The 21,697-nt window shown below is 39.2% G+C and overlaps 1 protein-coding gene across 3 annotated transcripts in view; it reads left to right on the top strand.

The window, feature by feature from the left end:
* Positions 1-21,697, top strand: part of FBXO8 (F-box protein 8) — a 318,169-nt gene that overhangs the window by 150,806 nt on the left and 145,666 nt on the right. For 2 of the 3 annotated variants that reach the window (XM_053703833.1, XM_053703834.1), the window contains exon 7: positions 8,882-9,495. The exons of the other annotated variant lie outside the window; for it this stretch is intronic. In XM_053703833.1, the coding sequence (XP_053559808.1) occupies positions 8,882-9,069 (188 nt within the window). In that variant the 3' untranslated portion in view covers positions 9,070-9,495. Of the gene's footprint in view, positions 1-8,881; positions 9,496-21,697 lie in introns of those variants that run through there. 3 annotated transcript variants of the gene reach the window in all.

The following is a 21,697-nucleotide window of genomic DNA, read 5'->3' as shown; positions in this document are numbered from 1 at the left end:
TATTGAAGTAGCTGGCAAAATCGAGCAGAGAGAAAAGTTGTAGTAGGAGGTGGGAGTGGGCGGAGATGAGTATTGAACGTGGAGAACAGACGTTTTGGGGTTGAAGAAAGAGTAAAGATAAGAGTTGCAAAGTAATATTGCTTATATACATTAAGGGCAGTTCAAGATGAACTTGTAGTGAAGAAGGTCAGCTAATTTTCTCCAGTGTCGCTCAGCAGTACATGAACATCTGTGTAGGTACTGTGTCAGAGGAGTATGCCAGGGCTGAGGATGAGTTTATGATTTCCGAGCTATGGTATGTGGGGCCAGATTGTCAAGGACCGATGTAATGGTGGAGTTATAGTGGCAGATAAATTCATCAGGGCAGGAAAAGGAGGGGATGGAAGAGAGGAGAGGTTTGAGAGAGCTAGCAAGCTGTTTATGATCTAATGACTTGATGCTTCTGTGAAGTTTGGTGTGAAGGGTAGAAGGAGGGAGAGTTGTAGGGAGGGATGTGATGTTATAAGTAAGGAGATGATGGTCCGAAAGAGGAAAAGGAGTTTGTGAAGTTTGAGATAGTGCTTTGATAGCTGAAAATCAGATCAAGGTTGTGAACATCTTTGTGAGTGGGAGAGTCAGTCCATTGAGACAGGCCAAAAGAGGAAGTGAGTTGCAGAAGTTGTTTTGCAGAGGAGGCAGTGGGGTTGTCAACAGGGAGGTTGAAGTCGCCAAGAACGAGGGCAGGGGTGTCTGAGGAAATGAAATAAGGTATCCAGGCAGCAAAGTGATCTAGAAATAGTTGATGAGCCATGGGGGTGGTAAACGACTGCAACACATATAGAGAGGGGAGAGAATAAGCAAATTGTGTGTGTTTCGAATGAAGAAAATATGAGGGAAGAGACTGGCTGTATTTATTGAAAGGTGCAACGAGAGAAAGTAAAAAGGAAATTTATTCTTACCTGATAAATTTGTTTATTTTACGATACGATGAGTCCCACGGATTTCATCCTTGTGGGATATCGCCTCCTGGTCAGCAGGAGGAGGCAAAGAGCACCACAGCAGAGCTGTATATATAGCTCCTCCCTTCCCTCCCACTCCAGTCATTCGACCGAAGTTAGGAAGAGAAAGGAAAAGCCAAGGTGCAGAGGTGACTGAAGTTTAACAAAATTAAAGACCTGTCGTACAAAAACAGGGCGGGCCGTGGACTCATCGTATCGTAAAAGAAACAAATTTATCAGGTAAGAATAAATTTCCTTTTATTTTACAAGATACGATGAGTCCACGGATTTCATCCTTACTTGTGGAATACAATACCAAAGCTATAGTGCATGGATGAAAAGGGAGGGACAAGACAGGGAACCTAAACAGAAGGCACCACTGCTTGAAGAACTTTTCTCCCAAAAACAGCCTCAGACGAGGCAAAAGAATCAGATTTGGAAAAAGCATGAAGAGACGATTAAGTTGCAGCTTTGCAAATCCGTTCAACAAAAGCATCATTTTTGAATGCCCATGAGGAAGCCACAGTCCTAGTGGAATGAGGTGTAATTCGCTCAGGAGGCTGCTGTCCAGCAGTCTCATATGCAAAACAGATGATACTCTTCAGTCAAAAGGAAAGAGAGGTAGCCGTAGCTTTCTGACCCCTGCGTTTCCCAGGAAAAAAAACAAAACAGGGAAGACGATTGCCGAAAATCCATAGTTGCCTGTAAGTAAAATTTCAAAGCACGGACCATGTCCAAATTATGTTACAGCCACTCCTTCTTAGAAGAAGAAGCAGGACACAAGGAAGGAACAACAATTTCCTGATTAATATTTTTAGTTGAAACAACCTTAGGAAGAAAACAGAGTTTGGTTCGCAACACCACCTTATCCGAATGGAAAATAAGATAAGGAGAATCACATTGTAAAATCAATGGAATGCATAGGTTCAAACGGAAGCCCCTAAAGAACTTTAAGAACAAAATTCAAACTCCAAGGAGGAGTAATTGGCCTGAATACAGGCCTGATTCTAGTCAGAGCCTGACAAAAAGATTGGACATCTGGAACATCAGCCAGACGCTTGGCTAACAAAATCGACAGTCAGAAATCTGTCTTTTTAAGGAACTTGCTGACAATCCTTTCTCCAAACCTTCTTGGAGAAAAGACAAAATCCTGGGAATCCTAACCCTACTCCAAGATTAGCCCTTGGATTCACACCAATAAAGATATTTACGCCATATCATATGGGAAATTTTCCTAGTAACAGGCTTACGTGCCTGAATCAAGGTGTCTATGACCGAACCAGAAAACCCTCGCTTAGATAAAATTAAGCATTCAATCTCCAAGCAGGTAGCTGCAGAGAAACTAGATTCGGATGAAGGAAGGATCCCTGAATGAGAGGTCTTTTCTCAATGGAAACTTCCCTGGTGGCTGAGATGACATGTCCACCAGATCGGCATACAAAAGTCCTGCGAGGCCACGCAGGAGCGATAAGGATCAAAGATGCCCTCTCCAGTTTGACTCGAGCAATCACCCGGGAAAGGAGAGCAAATGGAGAGAACTCACACGCTAGGCTGAAAGACCAAGGTACTGCCAAGGCATCTATCAGCTCGGCCTGGGGATCCCTGGACCTGTATCTCGGAAACTTGGCATTCTGACAAGATGCCATAAGATCCAACTCCGGCCTGCCCCATCTGAGAATGGCAAATACCTCCGGATGGAGGTCCCATTCTCCCGGATGAAATGTCTGACTGCGAGGAAAATCTGCTTCCCAGTTTTCCACAACTGGGCTGTGGATTGCCGACGGATAACAAGAGTGAGACTCCGCCCACTGTAGTATATTGGCTACTTCTGTCATTGCTAAGGAACTCCTTGTTCCTCCCTGATGATTGATGTAAGCTACAGTCGTAATGTTGTCCAACTGGAATCTGATGAATTTGGCCGAAGCCAACTGAGGCCAAGCCTGAAGCGCATTGAACACTGCTCTCTACTCTAGGATATGGATGGGAAGTAGATACCCCGATTGAGTCCATACACCGTGAGCCCTCAGGGAGTTCCAGGCTGCTCCCCATCCTAGTAGGCTGGCATCCTTTGTCACTTTCACCCATGAGGGTCTGAGAAAGCATGTCCCCTGGGACAGATGATCCAGTGACAACCACTATAGAAGAGAGACCTTGGTCTCCTGATCTAGAATTATTTGAGGAGACAATTCTGTATAATCCCCATTCCACTGCCTGAGCATGCTCAGTTGTAGAGGCCGGAGATGAAACAGAGCAAAAGGAACAATGTCCATCGCTGCCACCATCAATCCAAGTACCTCCATGCACTGAGCCACTGACGGCCGAGGATTGGACTGAAGAGCTCGATCTTTAACCTCATGACTTCTGTCAGGAAAATTTTCAAGGCAAGAGATTCGATTAGAGTTCCCAAGAAGGGCACCCTTGTCTGTGGAATTAACAAACTCTTTCCCAGATTTACCTTCCACCCGTGAGTCCTCAGGAAGGAGAGAACAAGGTCGGTAAGAGACTTTGTTAGTTGATAAGAGGACGCCTGGATCAGAATAACGTCTAGATAAGGCGCTACTGCAATACCCCAGCAGAGACCCCAGAACCTTTGTGAAAACTCTGGGAGCTGTGACCAGACCGAAAGAAAGAGCCGTGAACTGGAAATGTTTGTCCAGAAAGCAAACCTCAGGACTTGTGATGACATCTGGAAAGAAACATGAAGATATGCATCCTCTAAATCCACTGTCGACAGAAATTAACCCTCTGGACCAAAGTAAGAATGGTACAAATAGTATATATATATATATATATATATATATATATATATATATATATATATATATATATATATATATATATATATATATATATATATATATATATATATATATATATATATATATATATGAGAAACTGGTTTAGACTCTTAAGTACTATTACAGATCTGAAGATTCCTTCCTCATAGTTTCTGGGAACCACAAACAGATATAAGTAAAACACCCTGCTCCTGTTCTAGTATAGGAATGGGAACAATGAAACCTAGGGAGGAGAGTTCTCTAACACAATGCAAGAACGGCTCTCCTAAGAACTAAACTACAGTTAATCCTGAAAAAACATAAACCGCTGGGAGAAAACTCCCTGAATTCTGAACTGTTTCCCTGGGACACTATGTTCTATTTTCCAGGGAATCCCGAACATCTTGAACCCAAGCCTGAGTGAAGACGAAATATCGCCTTCCATAAGATATGGTCCCGGATCAGGGGCATGTCCCCCACACTGTGCCTGATTTAACAGCAGGTCACTTTTAATTTTTATTATAATTTTGTAAATACTTTTAATTCAAAAAGAATTACATCCGTCAAGCCAGAGCCCAACAAGTCCATGCAAGGAAATGTTAAAGCGTAGACTTAAAGCCTACATCTTAGAACAAGGCTCTAACCAAAAAGGCTCGGTGAGCTGGAACAGAGAAACCTGAAACCTATAATTTCAGTTTATAAAATTGAAAGAAAAGAAATTAGCCAACTCGAGGGCTTTTATCTTAGCCTGGTTCATCATCCAGGGAAGAGTCTGTTTTAGTAGTATCAGAAAACACATCAGACCATACGCTGTTTTCGACAGCTGGTGGTCAGTATAAGTCCTGTTGTATAATCCTCTTTAAGATCTTACTGTCCTCTAAAGATATCGTTGAACTCTGAGCTAGGCTGGAAACTACTAGAAAGCGTGCCCAGCCTCCAGCTAAGTTGACCGCAGAAAAACATCCTTTTAATGAAAGGGAATGCGGTTCTCCATTCCTAAAAACGTACTGGGCGCCCTAGATAAGCCCCATAGAGTCGGAGTCGCCCAGGATAGCTAAAACCTCCCAAGTAACAAATGGAGGTAAACAAGCTAAGGCAAGGGAAAAACAACCTCAGGATCAAAATAAAGAAATTATGCTATCTGAGCCTGAGAATACAGTATCAGAAAATCCCGAAGTATCTTCCTATTTGGCAACAGGAAATAAATAGCTGGGATAGTAACCATTAAATCAATCACCCTGATTGAAATTAATCCCTCCAGAAATGATTTCTACTACATAGGAAAAAAAACTGATGTCTGAAATGTTAGAGGAAGTGCAGGGCACTGTAAGTGGGCCATAATTATAGGAGAAATTTGTGGCATAGGTTGACCACAGTCAACAGACTCCCATAGTAGAAGGAGGCCAGAAAAGAAACAATTTCTTTTTCTTTTTTTTTTGGATAAATTAACACACACGTTTCTATCTCTTTAAAATTAAAGAGTAACACATTTCTGTGAGAACTTATTCCATCCTGAGACATAAAGGCTGGATTAAACAAACAAATAGTAAAAACCCTAAAATAAAGACTAACAGATAACTCTGTTACTGTCTCTTTAAATGTAAAAAATCACTCATTTAGTGCATACTTGATCCAATCTACAACCCAAGGATAGCTTAAACAAAATTATGTCAAAGACAATGAACAGATAAAAAATGTTACTGTCTCTTTTTAAATTTTAAACAGTAACTTTTTATTCTGTCTGAGCAGAAAGTGCTTAGACTGTGATACCAACGTATAGACACTGGCAGAAAAACTCAGAGAAAACTTGCTGAGACTCCCTCCAGATACTTTTGTAAGCTTAAAACGTCATGTATTCCTATGTAACAACATGACAAACATCAAAGCCCCAGATTGTAAAACGATCCGGAGCGCATCTGTAGCACTATCCGGACCCATGGACAAGACATAGTGATTTAAACTAGCCCGGAAACGGCCTCAGAAACTGCTCTACGTAGTATCTTAAAGAGCAAGTGCGGTCTAAGTCGGCCCCAAGCTCCGCCCATCGTGGGCGTGTCCATCTAAGAAACTGCATAGATTCATGGATGGAATATGCAGCGGAAAGGCGCCAAAATGAAACCCCGCCCCTCGTGGGCGGACCAATACAAGCTCTCCCGGTCGCCATAATCTTTGTTAATAAAAAACGGTTACCGAGAGATTGCACTGAACCTGCCAAGTCCGGGACTACATGTAATACCAGAGCCAAGCTTAAAAAGTACATGAGAAATCTACTGTTGGACAATACAACAATATAAGGAGAACAAACCAAAGGACTTATCCCTCACAGATATCGGGCACATCCTCATGGTAGCCTGCCCGGTTTAAATGTCCCCAAAGCCAACTCCTAGCCCCAGTGCCTGCAAAAAACAGTGTAGACAGAAAATCCTCCTAATTCTCATACAGGAGATACATCCTGTCCGGGTTAGAGCAAAGTTATCACAGTAGGAGCCCTTTTTTATTACAGCCCCTAGTCGTGTCTCTCTCCCACCGCAATTCCATAATCTGTTACAATATTATGTGAAAGCTGCGTGGTACATAGGAAATAGGGGAGCCCCCGACAATAAAGGACCATTACCCCACTATGAAATAGGTAATATGTACACAGCCATTTCTGAGGTAATAATTGTCCCAGAAAAATAAAAGAGCTGCACATACCTTTTAGCTGAGTGACAGCATGAGCGGTCCCACAGGATCAACAGGTCTTCTCCCTCCTGCAGTTCTGTGGAGACATACAGAGTCTTAGTTAATATTTGCTCTACTCTAGAGGCTGACAAGAGCGTGAGTTCCATAGTGCACAAGTGAAGGGGGTGGAGGCTTTAGATTCAAGAGGAATGAGATTAAGGTTACCAGAGTTTTGTTTTTTGAAGTCTATTGAAAGGCACACATGGGTGTACAAGGCTAGGAAGTTGGGGGGGGGGGGGACCAGGATTAGGGGAGATGTCACCAGCAGCTAGTATGAGCAAGAGGGAGAGTGACATGAGATGAGATGCAGATTTGCAGTAATGAGACCGTTTTTGGTATGAGGTGCGAGGGGGAGAGAGAGTCTTTAGGAATGTGTGAAGTTAATGAATACAAAAGTAAGGTGAGGTTAAAAGAGAAGGGCTAATGAGCAGTGCAGGTGGTGAGGGGGAAGGAGTAATTAAAGGGCCATAATACCCAAATGTTTAAACACTTGAAAGTGATGCAGCATAGCTGTAAAAAGCTGACTAGAAAATATCACCTGAACATCTCTATGTAAAAAAGAAAGATATTTTACCTCAAGAGTTCCTCAGTAGCCACCTCCCATTGTAAAGGATTTCTAAGCAGCATATTAGTATGTCTGTCCCGGGACAACTGAAAGGATGAGCTTCGTGCACTCTCATATTATTTCACCAATCAGGTAAAGGAAGCTTACTATGAAATCTCATGAGAGTTAAGTCAAATCTCATGAGATCATAGTAAGAGTTCATGACCACAGCACTGCTGATGCTGATTGGCTGCTGTTCATTTCTTCATTTTTTAATTTTTTTTACCTGCAACTGGGAGCAACTGAGTATAACTTTTTACACAGAACTTACTCTGGTGAGCTGAGGAAATTGTGAGGTAAAATATCTTCCTTTTTTTACATAGAGATACTCAGGTGATATTTTCCTGTCAGCTTTTTACAGTTATACTGCATCAGTTTCAAGTGATTTAGCATATGAGTATTATGTCCCTTTAAGTAAAGTAGTTTGTTATAGAGAGAAAAGGTGGCAAAAAGGAATATAAAGATACCTAGAACAACATTCTCAAATATGATCTTCTGAACAGGAAGTTGAATTTATGCTAATAAATGTTTAATAAAGGAACAAAAAAATTGAATATATATATATATATATATATATATATATATATATATATATGCAGTGTGTGTGTATGTATATGTGTGTGTGTATGTGTATGTATGTGTGTATATATATATATATATATATATATAAACATTAAACAATGTTTTAAATAATTATCACTGTAGTTGAGTTACATTTCTACTTGGCTGTACCTTTTTCCAACAGATGCAATCCTTTGAATTTCATTGAGCATATTGTATAAATGTGTCTGTATATGAGTTTTACATTCAAGGATACAATGTTTAGTGGATATGTGCATTCAGCAGTTTTGTTAACTGCCGAATTCAGAAGAAGACAGACACTCGTGGCATTCGGCTCTCCTCAGATCTTAGCGTGTTGCATTTTCACAAGAAGTCCAACTCAGAAAAGAGCTGAATTTCGCAAGCGGCCGCCTTCTTTCTCATTCAGCAGTTAAAAAAAACTGCCAAATGCACACGTCTAATGTTTACACTACTCCAGATGAGGTTCAGATGTTTGAAGAAACAGAAACAGTCAGGGAGACTTAAAGGGTTATAAAACAGTGCTCTTTTTAGATTAAAAAAAGCAAACAATTTTTTATTACTTTTCATATAAAATCTCGGTGTAACCACTGCTTATTGGAAGGGAAGGCAGCTGCCATGATCCTTTTGGATCCTATCATATGATTTTTGCAGCAATAGACCTCTACTAAGCATAGGAAAGAAGCTAACTTCCTGTTACTGGAGCACAGTAAAAGCTAATGATTGTGTCTTCTAGCAACCACTCAAAAGGGTAAAGCTCCTCCTTTGCCTTCCAGTAAAGACCACAGCCCTGTTGTGGGGCTGTGGCAGGAAGTAGCAGACCATGTACAAATTAAGTTATAAGTAAAAAAACAAATTAAGATAAAATCTCTTTTTAAATTGATAAATAATACATATTGCAATGATTTCTATTAAATATAACCCACTCTTTATTGCATTTTTTTATAACAACGGCAAAACAGACTGTTTTATATCCTTTTAAAATTAGGCTGCTTCCAAAGTAATAAAAAGTAATATCAGCCAGTTAAATAAATACAAAATAAAACCAATTCTAATTTACACATTTGTTTTATCACAAATATATAATTGTTTTTTTTGTTTTTTTTTATCTCATTACTTTGTGTTAGTATTCACAGTTATGGCCTGCACAGTCTAAGCATACTGTTACTTTTTTCATTAATTTGCTTTTAATGTCTGGCTTTTTTCTTTTGTGTTTTGTTTAGATGCAGTGTATGTACTGTGCTATTCTTTGATTCTGCTTTCCATCGACCTCGCCAGTCCTCATGTGAAGAACAAAATGTCAAAGAGAGAATTTATCAGAAATACACGGCGTGCTGCTCAGAACATTAGTGAAGACTTTGTAGGGCATCTCTATGACAATATTTACCTTGTCGGCCATGTTGCTGTTTAAAAGCAAGACATAGGTTGTAGGTACTAGTAGCAATTACTACAGCTTTCCAAAGCTTTGACAGTGGCTGATAAGAGGGTTATGTTAGTGCTGGTCATTCTAACCTCTGTCTATGATCTAATTGTGATCTATCCTTTCTTAGAGATCTGCTGCGCAAAGTGAAGATTACCACAGAAATATATTTTTTATTAATATTTTTGCTTATCACATCTTTCACATAACAGTGCCCTTAGACTGACTTAGCCATTTATGACTGTTAACTGACATTACAATGTAGACCTTGTTCAGGGTAATGGATCTAAACACTAGATTTGTTTTGAAAGCATTTACCAATGCATTTTTTTAATATCTTGTAATTTGTACATACTAAACTAAAGAGATTTATAATCCTAATATAAAATATTAAATATGTAAAATATTTTAACTAAAGATTCTTTGTTTGTTGTGTTTGTGCTTGTTACTGTTAATTACATTTAACAAAAAATAAGATGAAGTATAATAATTTTTTGCATGAGACACTTTTCAGGCCGCAAAAAGTATTTTCTCCATTCTAAGTAACAGGTCATGCGGGGCCATATAATCTAGTTTAAAGTATACGAACCTATTAATATGATATCAAACTACCTTTAGGTTGCATGTATAAGCTTTATTATGACGTGCAAATATTGCCTAAATGACACAAGATAGCGTTATCTATACTTGGTCCCCTGTCCAAGCAGTTTGGATAAAGGGTTTGGTATCTGAATGTAAACATCTCGCTGGGCAAAATAATTATACTTAGTACAATTATTTATTCATTTACAAAATACGTTAACAAATTTTACAACTAAAAAAAAGTATATATTAGAAGATAATGGATCAAGACTGTTTTCTTTCATACCGATGGTGAGAGTCCATGATCCATTAATCTTGGGAATTACTCTTCTCTACCACTAGGAGGAGGCAAAGATTCCCAAACCCCAAGAGCCCTATAAAACCCCTTCCACCTCACACATAACTCAGTCTTTACATTGGTGGTTGAAGAATGAAGATGTGAATTTGATTGTTCAGAGAGAGGGGTTTTCAGTGTATTTTGAGGCTTGGTTTCCGCTCAGAGTGTTTGTCAGAAGGATGTATATGGGGTATGGTTTGTGATTATTTATTTCACCTCATGGGAAATTTATCATAAACCTTCCATTATTGGTTGCAATGACTTGTCTTTTGCCTCCTTCTATGGATCTACAATGTATTCATATTCCATATCCACTGTTGATATGTTTCAGTACTGGTTTGGTTGTCCGCTGCTTATTTGCTGGTGGACGTGTGTCTATTTTCAATGTTATTGATGTTTCACCTAAAGGGAAAAACCTTATCCCACCTTCAAACAAGCGTATAAAGGTCAGTTCAGAAATTACATTCTACTAGTACTATGTGTCCTGAAGCCAGGGATACTGGGTAAAGTTTCCACTGGTAATGAGGAGTCTTCATCTGATGTTGAGCCGGATATTTCTCATTTTTTAATTTAAAATTGAACATGTTCGTTTTCTTTTGAAAGAAGTTTTATTTACTTTAGGAGTTAAAGATACTAACGTTTCTGATGAGAAGCCTTGTAATCCTTTAAATTCAGTTTTTTTAAGATTGTTGTTAAACTCCCTGAGGTTTTCCCTATTCCTAATGCTGTCTCTGACATGATTTATAGGGAATGGTCTAAGCCAGGTAGTTAATGTAATCCTTCTGCAAGGTTTAAAAAGTTCTATCCTTTACCTGCTGCAAATGTTGAATTGTGGAAACTGTTCCTTAGTTTGATGGGACCATTTTCACTCTTGCTAGGCTTACTATTATTCCTTTGGAAGACAGTACTTCTTTTAAAGAGACAGTAAAGTCAAAATTAAACTTTCATGAGTCAGAACATTGAATTTTAAACAACTTTCCAATCTACTTCTATTAAAATTGCTTAGTTCTCTTGGTATTCTTTATTGAAGATTAAAAAAGGTAGGCTCATAAGAGTTTCCCAGGGTTATTGAATATGATTCAGAACAAGTCCTCCCAGTAGAAGTTTTTTTCTGTCCAATGTTCCAAGGAATCCTTTAAAGGGACAGTCTAGGCCAAAATAAACTTTCATGATTCAGATAGAACCAATTTTGCTTTGTTCTCTTGGTATTCTTAGTTGAAAGCTTAACCTAGGAGGTTCATATGCTAATTTCTTAGACCTTGAAGGCCACCTCTTTTCAGAATGCATTTTAACAGTTTTTCACCACTAGAGGGTGTTCACGTATTTCATATAGATAACACTATGCTCGTGAAGTTATCTGGGAGCAGGCACTGATTGGCTAAACTGCAAGTCTGTCAAAAGAATTGAAATAAAGGGGCAGTTTGCAGATGCTTAGATACAAGATAAACACAGAGGTTAAAAGTATATTATTATAACTGTGTTGGTTATGCAAAACTGGGGAATGGGTAATAAAGGGATTATCTATCTTTTAAAACAATAAAAATTCTGGTGTAGACTGTCCCTTTAAAAGCTCAAGCCTTTTTCCAGTCTATCGCAGATCTGGAAGCTATGGCAGTGATTGTACCAGTTCCTTTACAGGAGCATTGGATGGGATTATATTCAAATCTTGTCTTTGTTCCAAATAAGGAAGGTACTTTCAGACCAGTCCTGGATTTAAAAGCTCTGAACAAGTTTGTAAGGATTCCATCTTTCAAGATGGAAACTATTTGGACTTTTCTGCCTTTTGTTCAGCAAAGTCAGTTTTCATCCACAATAGATTTAAGCAATGCTTATCTTCATGTTCCAAATCACAGGGAACATTACCAGTTTCTGAGGTTTGCCTTTCTGGACAAGCATTTTCCATTTTTTGCTCTACCATTTGGTCTGGCTACAACTTCAAGAATATTTACAATGGTTCTGGGTGCCCTTTTGTCTGTGATCAGGACTCAGCGTATTGCAGTGTTTCCATACCTGGATGAAATTTTGGTTCAAGCTCAGTCTTTTCCTTTAGCAGAATCTTCAACCATGGTTGGAGGATCAATTTTCCAAAGAGTTCCTCAAACAAAAGGTAACTTTTTGGGAAGTTTTCAAATAAATGCAGTCCTTCTTTAACAAAGCAGATAAGGTTAAAATTGGTGTCCACTTGTCTAAACCTTCAGTCTCTCTCTCTTTTCCTTCAGTTGCTCTCATGATTGCAGCTTCAGATGCAATTCCGTTTGCACCATTGTAGCTGCAACAGCTTATCGTCATAATCAATAATAATCGATTATGAAAATAGCTGTCAATGAATCTCATAATCGATTAGTTGGTTTGCAATTAGTTGGTCTGTGCACAACACCAGCTGCTTTACTCCACTGAGCTCCTGCACATGGTATTGTGTTTTATGGTTATGTCCTTGGCCTAAAGGACGTCAACAGAAGTATACTTTTCACTTTTTCAGGACAGTATAAGTTTACAACTACCCCTGGCTTATGTGCAACCCAGATACACTGTGTGCAGAATTATTAGGCAAATGAGTATTTTGACCACATCATCCTCTTTATGCATGTTGTCTTACTCCAAGCTGTATAGGCTCGAAAGCCTACTATCAATTAAGCATATTAGGTGATGTGCATCTCTGTAATGAGAAGTGGTGTGGTCTAATGACATCAACACCCTATATGAGGTGTGCATAATTATTAGGCAACTTCCTTTCATTTGGCAAAATGGGTCAAAAGAAGGACTTGACAGGCTCAGAAAAGTCAAAAATAGTGAGATATCTTGCAGAGGGATGCAGCACTCTTAAAATTGCAAAGCTTCTGAAGCGTGATCATCGAACAATCAAGCGTTTCATTCAAAATAGTCAACAGGGTCGCAAGAAGCGTGTGGAAAAACCAAGGCGCAAAATAACTGCACATGAACTGAGAAAAGTCAAGCGTGCAGCTGCCAAGATGCCACTTGCCACCAGTTTGGCCATATTTCAGAGCTGCAACATCACTGGAGTGCCCAAAAGCACAAGGTGTGCAATACTCAGAGACATGGCCAAGGTAAGAAAGGCTGAAAGACGACCACCACTGAACAAGACACACAAGCTGAAACGTCAAGACTGGGCCAAGAAATATCTCAAGACTGATTTTTCTAAGGTTTTATGGACTGATGAAATGAGAGTGAGTCTTGATGGGCCAGATGGATGGGCCCGTGGCTGGATTGGTAAAGGGCAGAGAGCTCCAGTCCGACTCAGACGCCAGCAAGGTGGAGGTGGAGTACTGGTTTGGGCTGGTATCATCAAAGATGAGCTTGTGGGGCCTTTTCGGGTTGAGGATGGAGTCAAGCTCAACTCCCAGTCCTACTGCCAGTTTCTGGAAGACACCTTCTTCAAGCAGTTGTACAGGAAGAAGTCTGCATCCTTCAAGAAAAACATGATTTTCATGCAGGACAATGCTCCATCACACGCGTCCAAGTACTCCACAGCGTGGCTGGCAAGAAAGGGTATAAAAGAAGAAAATCTAATGACATGGCCTCCTTGTTCACCTGATCTGAACCCCATTGAGAACCTGTGGTCCATCATCAAATGTGAGATTTACAAGGAGGGAAAACAGTACACCTCTCTGAACAGTGTCTGGGAGGCTGTGGTTGCTGCTGCACGCAATGTTGATGGTGAACAGATCAAAACACTGACAGAATCCATGGATGGCAGGCTTTTGAGTGTCATTGCAAAGAAAGGTGGCTATATTGGTCACTGATTTGTTTTTGAATGTCAATGTCAGAAATGTATATTTGTGAATGTTGAGATGTTATATTGGTTTCACTGGTAAAAATAAATCATTGAAATGGGTATATATTTGTTTTTTAAGTTGCCTAATAATTATGCACAGTAATAGTCACCTGCACACACAGATATCCCTCTAAAATAGCTATAACTAAAAACAAACTAAAAACTACTTCCAAAACTATTCAGCTTTGATATTAATGAGTTTTTCTTTCATGTAATTAGCAAGAGTCCATGAGCTAGTGACGTATGGGATATACATTCCTACCAGGAGGGGCAAAGTTTCCCAAACCTCAAAATGCCTATAAATACACCCCTCACCACACCCACAAATCAGTTTTACAAACTTTGCCTCCTATGGAGGTGGTGAAGTAAGTTTGTGCTAGATTCTACGTTGATATGCGCTCCGCAGCAGGTTGGAGCCCGGTTTTCCTCTCAGCGTGCAGTGAATGTCAGAGGGATGTGAGGAGAGTATTGCCTATTTTAATCAATGATCTCCTTCTACGGGGTCTATTTCATAGGTTCTCTGTTATCGGTCGTAGAGATTCATCTCTTACCTCCCTTTTCAGATCGACAATATACTCTTATATATACCATTACCTCTGCTGATTTTCAGTACTGGTTTGGCTTTCTACAAACATGTAGATGAGTGTCCTGGGGTAAGTAAGTCTTATTTTCTGTGACACTCTAAGCTATGGTTGGGCACTTTTTTATAAAGTTCTAAATATATGTATTCAAACATTTATTTGCCTTGACTCAGGATGTTCAACATTCCTTATTTTCAGACAGTCAGTTTCATATTTGGGATTATGCTTTTGAATCAATCATTTTTTCTTACCTTAAAAATTTGACTTTTTCCCTGTGGGCTGTTAGGCTCGCGGGGGCTGAAAATGCTTCATTTTATTGCGTCATTCTTGACGCGGACTTTTTTGGCGCAAAAAATCTTTTCTGTTTCCGGTGTCATACGTGTCGCCGGAAGTTGCGTCATTTTTTGACGTTCTTTTGCGCCAAAAATGTCGGCGTTCCGGATGTGGTGTCATTTTTGGCGCCAAAAGCATTTAGGCGCCAAATAATGTGGGCGTCTTATTTGGCGCTAAAAAAATATGGGCGTCGCTTTTGTCTCCACATTATTTAAGTCTCATTTTTCATTGCTTCTGGTTGCTAGAAGCTTGTTCCTTGGCATTTTTTCCCATTCCTGAAACTGTCATTTAAGGAATTTGATCAATTTTGCTTTATATGTTGTTTTTTTCTCTTACATATTGCAAGATGTCTCACGTTGCATCCGAGTCAGAAGATACTTCAGGAAAATCGCTGTCTGGTGCTGGAACTACCAAAGCTAAGTGTATCTGCTGTAAACTTTTGGTAGCTGTTCCTCCAGCTGTTTGTACTAATTGTCATGACAAACTTGTTAATGCAGATAATATTTCCTTTAGTAATGTACCATTACCTGTTGCAGTTCCATCAACATCTAATGTTCAGAGTGTTCCTGATAACATAAGAGATTTTGTTTCTGAATCCATTAAGAAGGCTATGTCTGTTATTCCTCCTTCTAGTAAACATAAAAAATCTTTTAAAACTTCTCTTTATACAGATTAATTTTTAAATGAACATCATCATTCTGATTCTAATGACTCTTCTGGTTCAGAGGATTCTGTCTCAGAGGTTGATGCTGATAAATCTTCATATTTATTTAAAATGGAATTTATTCGTTCTTTGCTTAAAGAAGTACTAATTGCTTTAGAAATTGCGGATTCTGGTCCTCTTGATACTAAATCTAAACGTTTAGATAAGGTCTTTAAATCTCCTGTGGTTATTCCAGAAGTTTTTCCTGTTCCTGATGCTATTTCTGAAGTAATTTCCAGAGAATGGAATAATTTGGGTAATTCATTTTCTCCTTCTAAACGTTTTAAGCAATTATATCCTGTGCCATCTGATAGATTAGAATTTTGGGACAAAATCCCTAAAGTTGATGGGGCTATTTCTACCCTTGCTAAACGTACTACTATTCCTACGTCAGATGGTACTTTGTTTAAGGATCCTTTAGATAGGAAAATTGAATCCTTTCTAAGAAAAGCTTATCTGTGTTCAGGTAATCTTCTTAGACCTGCTATATCATTGGCTGATGTTGCTGCAGCTTCAACTTTTTGGTTGGAAACTTTAGCGCAACAAGTAACAGATCATGATTCTCATAATATTATTATTCTTCTTCAACATGCTAATAATTTTATCTGTGATGCCATTTTTGATATTATCAGAGTTGATGTCAGGTTTATGTCTCTAGCTATTTTAGCTAGAAGAGCTTTATGGCTTAAAACTTGGAATGCTGATATGTCTTCTAAATCGACTCTACTTTCCATTTCTTTCCAGGGTAACAAATTATTTGGTTCTCAGTTGGATTCTATTATCTCAACTGTTACTGGTGGGAAAGGAACTTTTTTACCACAGGATAAAAAATCTAAGGGTAAAAACAGGGCTAATAATCGTTTTCGTTCCTTTCGTTTCAACAAAGAACAAAAGCCTGATCCTTCTTCCTCAGGAGCAGTTTCAGTTTGGAAACCATCTCCAGTCTGGAATAAATCCAAGCCTTCTAGAAAAGCAAAGCCAGCTTCTAAGTCCACATGAAGGTGCGGCCCTCATTCCAGCTCAGCTGGTAGGGGGCAGGTTATGTTTTTTCAAAGAAATTTGGATCAATTCTGTTCACAATCTTTGGATTCAGAACATTGTTTCAGAAGGGTACAGAATTGGTTTCAAGATAAGACCTCCTGCAAAGAGATTTTTTCTTTCCCGTGTCCCAGTAAATCCAGTGAAAGCTCAAGCATTTCTGAAATGTGTTTCAGATCTAGAGTTGGCTGGAGTAATTATACCAGTTCCAGTTCTGGAACAGGGGCTGGGGTTTTATTCGAATCTCTTCATTGTACCAAAGAAGGAGAATTCCTTCAGACCAGTTCTGGATCTAAAAATATTGAATCGTTATGTAAGGATACCAACATTCAAAATGGTAACTGTAAGGACTATCTTGCCTTTTGTTCAGCAAGGGCATTATATGTCCACGATAGATTTACAGGATGCATATCTACATATTCCGATTCATCCAGATCACTATCAGTTCCTGAGATTCTCTTTCCTGGACAAGCATTACCAGTTTGTGGCTCTGCCGTTTCACCTAGCTACAGCCCCAAGAATTTTTACAAAGGTTCTCAGTGCCCTTCTGTCTGTAATCAGAGAACAGGGTATTGTGGTATTTCCTTATTTGGACGATATCTTGGTACTTGCTCAGTCTTTACATTTAGCAGAATCTCATACGAATCGACTTGTGTTGTTTCTTCAAGATCATGGTTGGAGGATCAATTCACTAAAAAGTTCATTGATTCCTCAGACAAGGGTAACCTTTCTGGGTTTCCAGATAGATTCAGTGTCCATGACTCTGTCTTTGACAGACAAGAGACGTCTAAAATTGATTTCAGCTTGTCGAAACCTTCAGTCACAATCATTCCCTTCGGTAGCCTTATGCATGGAAATTCTAGGTCTTATGACTGCTGCATCGGACGCGATCCCCTTTGCTCGTTTTCACATGCGACCTCTTCAGCTCTGTATGCTGAATCAATGGTGCAGGGATTACACAAAGATATCTCAATTAATATCTTTAAAACCGATTATACGACACTCTCTGACGTGGTGGACAGACATCGGCTTCTTTTGTTCTTCCGACCTGGACTGTAATTTCAACAGATGCAAGTCTTACAGGTTGGGGAGTTGTGTGGGGATCTCTGACGGCACAAGGAGTTTGGGAATCTCAGGAGGTGAGATTACCGATCAATATTTTGGAACTCCGTGCAATTTTCAGAGCTCTTCAGTCTTGGCCTCTTCTGAAGAGAGAATCGTTCATTTGTTTTCAGACAGACAATGTCACAACTGTGGCATACATCAATCATCAAGGAGGGACTCACAGTCCTCTGGCTATGAAATAAGTATCTCGAATTCTGGTTTGGGCGGAATCCAGCTCCTGTCTAATCTCTGCGGTTCATATCCCAGGTATAGACAATTGGGAAGCGGATTATCTCAGTCGCCAAACGTTGCATCCGGGCGAATGGTCTCTTCACCCAGAGGTATTTCTTCAGATTGTTCAAATGTGGGAACTTCCAGAAATAGATCTGATGGCGTCTCATGTAAACAAGAAACTTCCCAGGTATCTGTCCAGATCCCGGGATCCTCAGGCGGAGGCAGTGGATGCATTATCACTTCCTTGGAAGTATCATCCTGCCTATATCTTTCCGCCTCTAGTTCTTCTTCCAAGAGTAATCTCCAAGATTCTGAAGGAATGCTTGTTTGTTCTGCTGGTAGCTCCGGTATGGCCTCACAGGTTTTGGTATGCGGATCTTGTCCGGATGGCCTCTTGCCAACCGTGGACTCTTCCGTTAAGACCAGACCTTCTGTCGCAAGGTCCTTTTTTCCATCAGGATCTCAATCTTTAAATTTAAGGGTATGGAGATTGAACGCTTGATTCTTGGTCAAAGAGGTTTCTCTGACTCTGTGATTAATACTATGTTACAGGCTCGTAAATCTGTATCCAGAGAGATATATTATAGAGTCTGGAAGACTTATATTTCTTGGTGTCTTTCTCATCATTTTTCTTGGCATTCTTTTAGAATTCCGAGAATTTTACAGTTTCTTCAGGATGGTTTAGATAAAGGTTTGTCTGCAAGTTCCTTGAAAGGACAAATATCTGCTCTTTCTGTTCTTTTTCACAGAAAGATTGCTAATCTTCCTGATATTCATTGTTTTGTACAAGCTTTGGTTCGTATAAAACCTGTCATTAAGTCAATTTCTCCTCCTTGGAGTTTGAATTTGGTTCTGGGGGCTCTTCAAGCTCCTCCTTTTGAACCCATGCATTCATTGGACATTAAATTACTTTCTTGGAAAGTTTTCTTCCTTTTGGCGATCTCTTCTGCCAGAAGAGTCTCTGAATTATCTGCTCTTTCTTGTGAGTCTCCTTTTCTGATTTTTCATCAGGATAAGGCGGTGTTGCGAACTTCTTTTGAATTTTTACCTAAGGTTGTGAATTCCAACAACATTAGTAGAGAAATTGTGGTTCCTTCATTATGTCCTAATCCTAAGAATTCTAAGGAGAAATCGTTGCATTCTTTGGATGTTGTTAGAGCTTTGAAATATTATGTTGAAGCTACTAAGTCTTTTCGAAAGACTTCTAGTCTATTTGTTATCTTTTCCGGTTCTAGAAAAGGCCAGAAAGCTTCTGCCATTTCTTTGGCATCTTGGTTGAAATCTTTAATTCATCATGCCTATGTTGAGTCGGGTAAAACTCTGCCTCAAAGGATTACAGCTCATTCTACTAGGTCAGTTTCTACTTCCTGGGCGTTTAGGAATGAAGCTTCGGTTGATCAGATTTGCAAAGCAGCAACTTGGTCCTCTTTGCATACTTTTACTAAATTCTACCATTTTGATGTGTTTTCTTCTTCTGAAGCAGTTTTTGGTAGAAAAGTACTTCAGGCAGCGGTTTCAGTTTGAATCTTCTGCTTATGTTTTTCATTAAACTTTATTTTGGGTGTGGATTATTTTCAGCAGGAATTGGCTGTCTTTATTTTATCCCTCCCTCTCTAGTGACTCTTGCGTGGAAAGATCCACATCTTGGGTAGTCATCACTGTTCCCTTTAAGGTGCGCGGTAGGGCGGCCGCGCACCTTCCCTCTCGGTGTAGCGCAGCCAGCACATCAGGCCGCGCAACACCGGAGGCTAAGACACTGACTCCTGCTGTGACTGTCTCCACTCTACTTATGTGCTTCTCTCAGTCGGTGACATCACGTTTAATAATACTGGAGGGCAGAGGGCAGGCAGAACATACTGCGATCTGCGATATCATCGCAGAAAATGCAGCCTGTCTGCAGAAAGATTGAGCCCTAACATTACAGGTGCAGAGCATAGAGCTGAGCTTTCCTCTTTGCGCGGCGCGCTGTGAAATTACTTTACAACAACTGCGTGTCAGTTGCTCCTCCTTACCTCTGCGTGATTCACAGTGCATACCTGATCACAGTGGCTGCACTGCTTACCCCTTTAACCCCCATCCTATGGCTAACAAAGATTGCTGCAATGTATTTCTGTGTAATACACTGCAGCTATTTTGGAAGCCATGGGGTTAACATCCTTTGTTTTTGTTTAGTAGCTGTGTAGGAGGGCTGCTCCACTCACGCGGCACCACCATACTGCTTAGCCTTTCCAGTGCGGGAGGGAATATCAGAGTGACTACTTCCTACAAGCCTGCCGAGGCTTGATTTACAGCTTAACAGCCCTCGCTATAAATAAACAGTGTCCATGGAATGAACGGTGAGGCTAAGGGTTATGTTGAGCTTCTATGAGATGTTTGTTACCGTGTGGAGATTGGAGAGGGGATTTTTTTGCTGTTATGTCAGTCTTTAAGAAAGGCTACAAATGTTAAAAACTTGCTTTTTGAAAATGTGATGCCGCTTGTACTGTTTAGTGACTAGTTAGTGTGTGTAACACATTATACATCGGTCACATATTGACAGCAGTGGTTTTCAGTTCAGTTTTCCTTTTGTGAAATAATTATTTATATATGTTTGTCATACCCCAATAACTGTAAACTTAACAAGATTACTTACAAGTGTTTCTGTATCTAACATTTACCATACAACAAACTTTTGTTTGTTCATTTAGGAGCTTCTTATGGAGCACAGATGACAGATTTAAACTGTTTTCACAAATTATTAGGAACATCAGCCCTAATTTACTTTATTACTTTATATTACCCTAGCAGATGACCTTTGGTGTGAATTACTGGTGTATATTAATAAATGAAGCCATAAACTAGGTTCTAAGTGTCTAAGATGATAGAAAGCCTATTCCTTTTATTTGTAAAAAAATAAAATAAAAAAATATTCCTGCAGACACATGCCATACTTTTAATGCAGCAAATGATGCAGGCACATAACATGGCAATTTTTAGTAGTAAAATTATAAAATCTGCCATGTCCCTGCATTAGTTACACACACACACACATATATGTATATATATATATACACATATATACACAGTATATATATGTATATATATATATATATATATGTATATATATATGTATATATATATATATATGTATATATATATATATATATATATGTATATATATATATAAAGTGTGTGTGTGTATATATATATTGTATATTATTTGTATGTATTTATTTAACCTTGTCTCCTAGTCCTTCATGGTTTGCAAAGCTCTTACTCGCGAATTTAAGAAGTTAATGCAAGCAATGCACCTTTTTATTACATTTAACTTTGTAATTATGTAATAATGTTAGACCTAAAGCAAAGAAAAAAAAATTGAGACATTTTCAAAACATAACACAATTTTATTTTTTTCTGCAGTTAATTTGCAATGCAATATATTATAAAACTTTTAAAACTGCTTTGCTCTCCAGTTAATCAACACATTGCAATATAGTTGGTGCATTAGTGCACCTGCCTAATTTAAAATCGAATTTCATTTCAAAATTACTTGCAGAAAAATATTCATTAAAAAAATCTCATCGCAGAAAGTGAAAAAAAGTTCTGCCTCTGGCTGTGCACATCTGTGAGGGTTATTGTTATTTCTAATTCCTTCTGCCCTGAGATACCTGCGCAGTGATGGAGTATACAGAGTTAGCCAGGTCTGCAGCTGAGAAATTGTTATCGTACAGCAAAGATCAGAGCGGCTGGAAACTCTGCAAGAGAACTGTGAGTGCATCAACACGATCTAATAGTGTAACCGTGTGTTTGGCTAACAAGCTGATGTGTGTTTTCTTGTGCCAAACTTATGTCACAACGTCTTCTGTTTAATTCTGTTAAATATGACTGCACTCTGAGTTTTGTGACTTTGTGTGTGACACGATATATAACATTGT

The sequence above is a fragment of the Bombina bombina genome, chromosome 2 (assembly GCF_027579735.1).
Source record: "Bombina bombina isolate aBomBom1 chromosome 2, aBomBom1.pri, whole genome shotgun sequence".
In the NCBI taxonomy this organism is placed as follows: Eukaryota; Metazoa; Chordata; class Amphibia; order Anura; family Bombinatoridae; genus Bombina; species Bombina bombina.
This window is presented reverse-complemented; position numbering and strand designations above follow the sequence as displayed.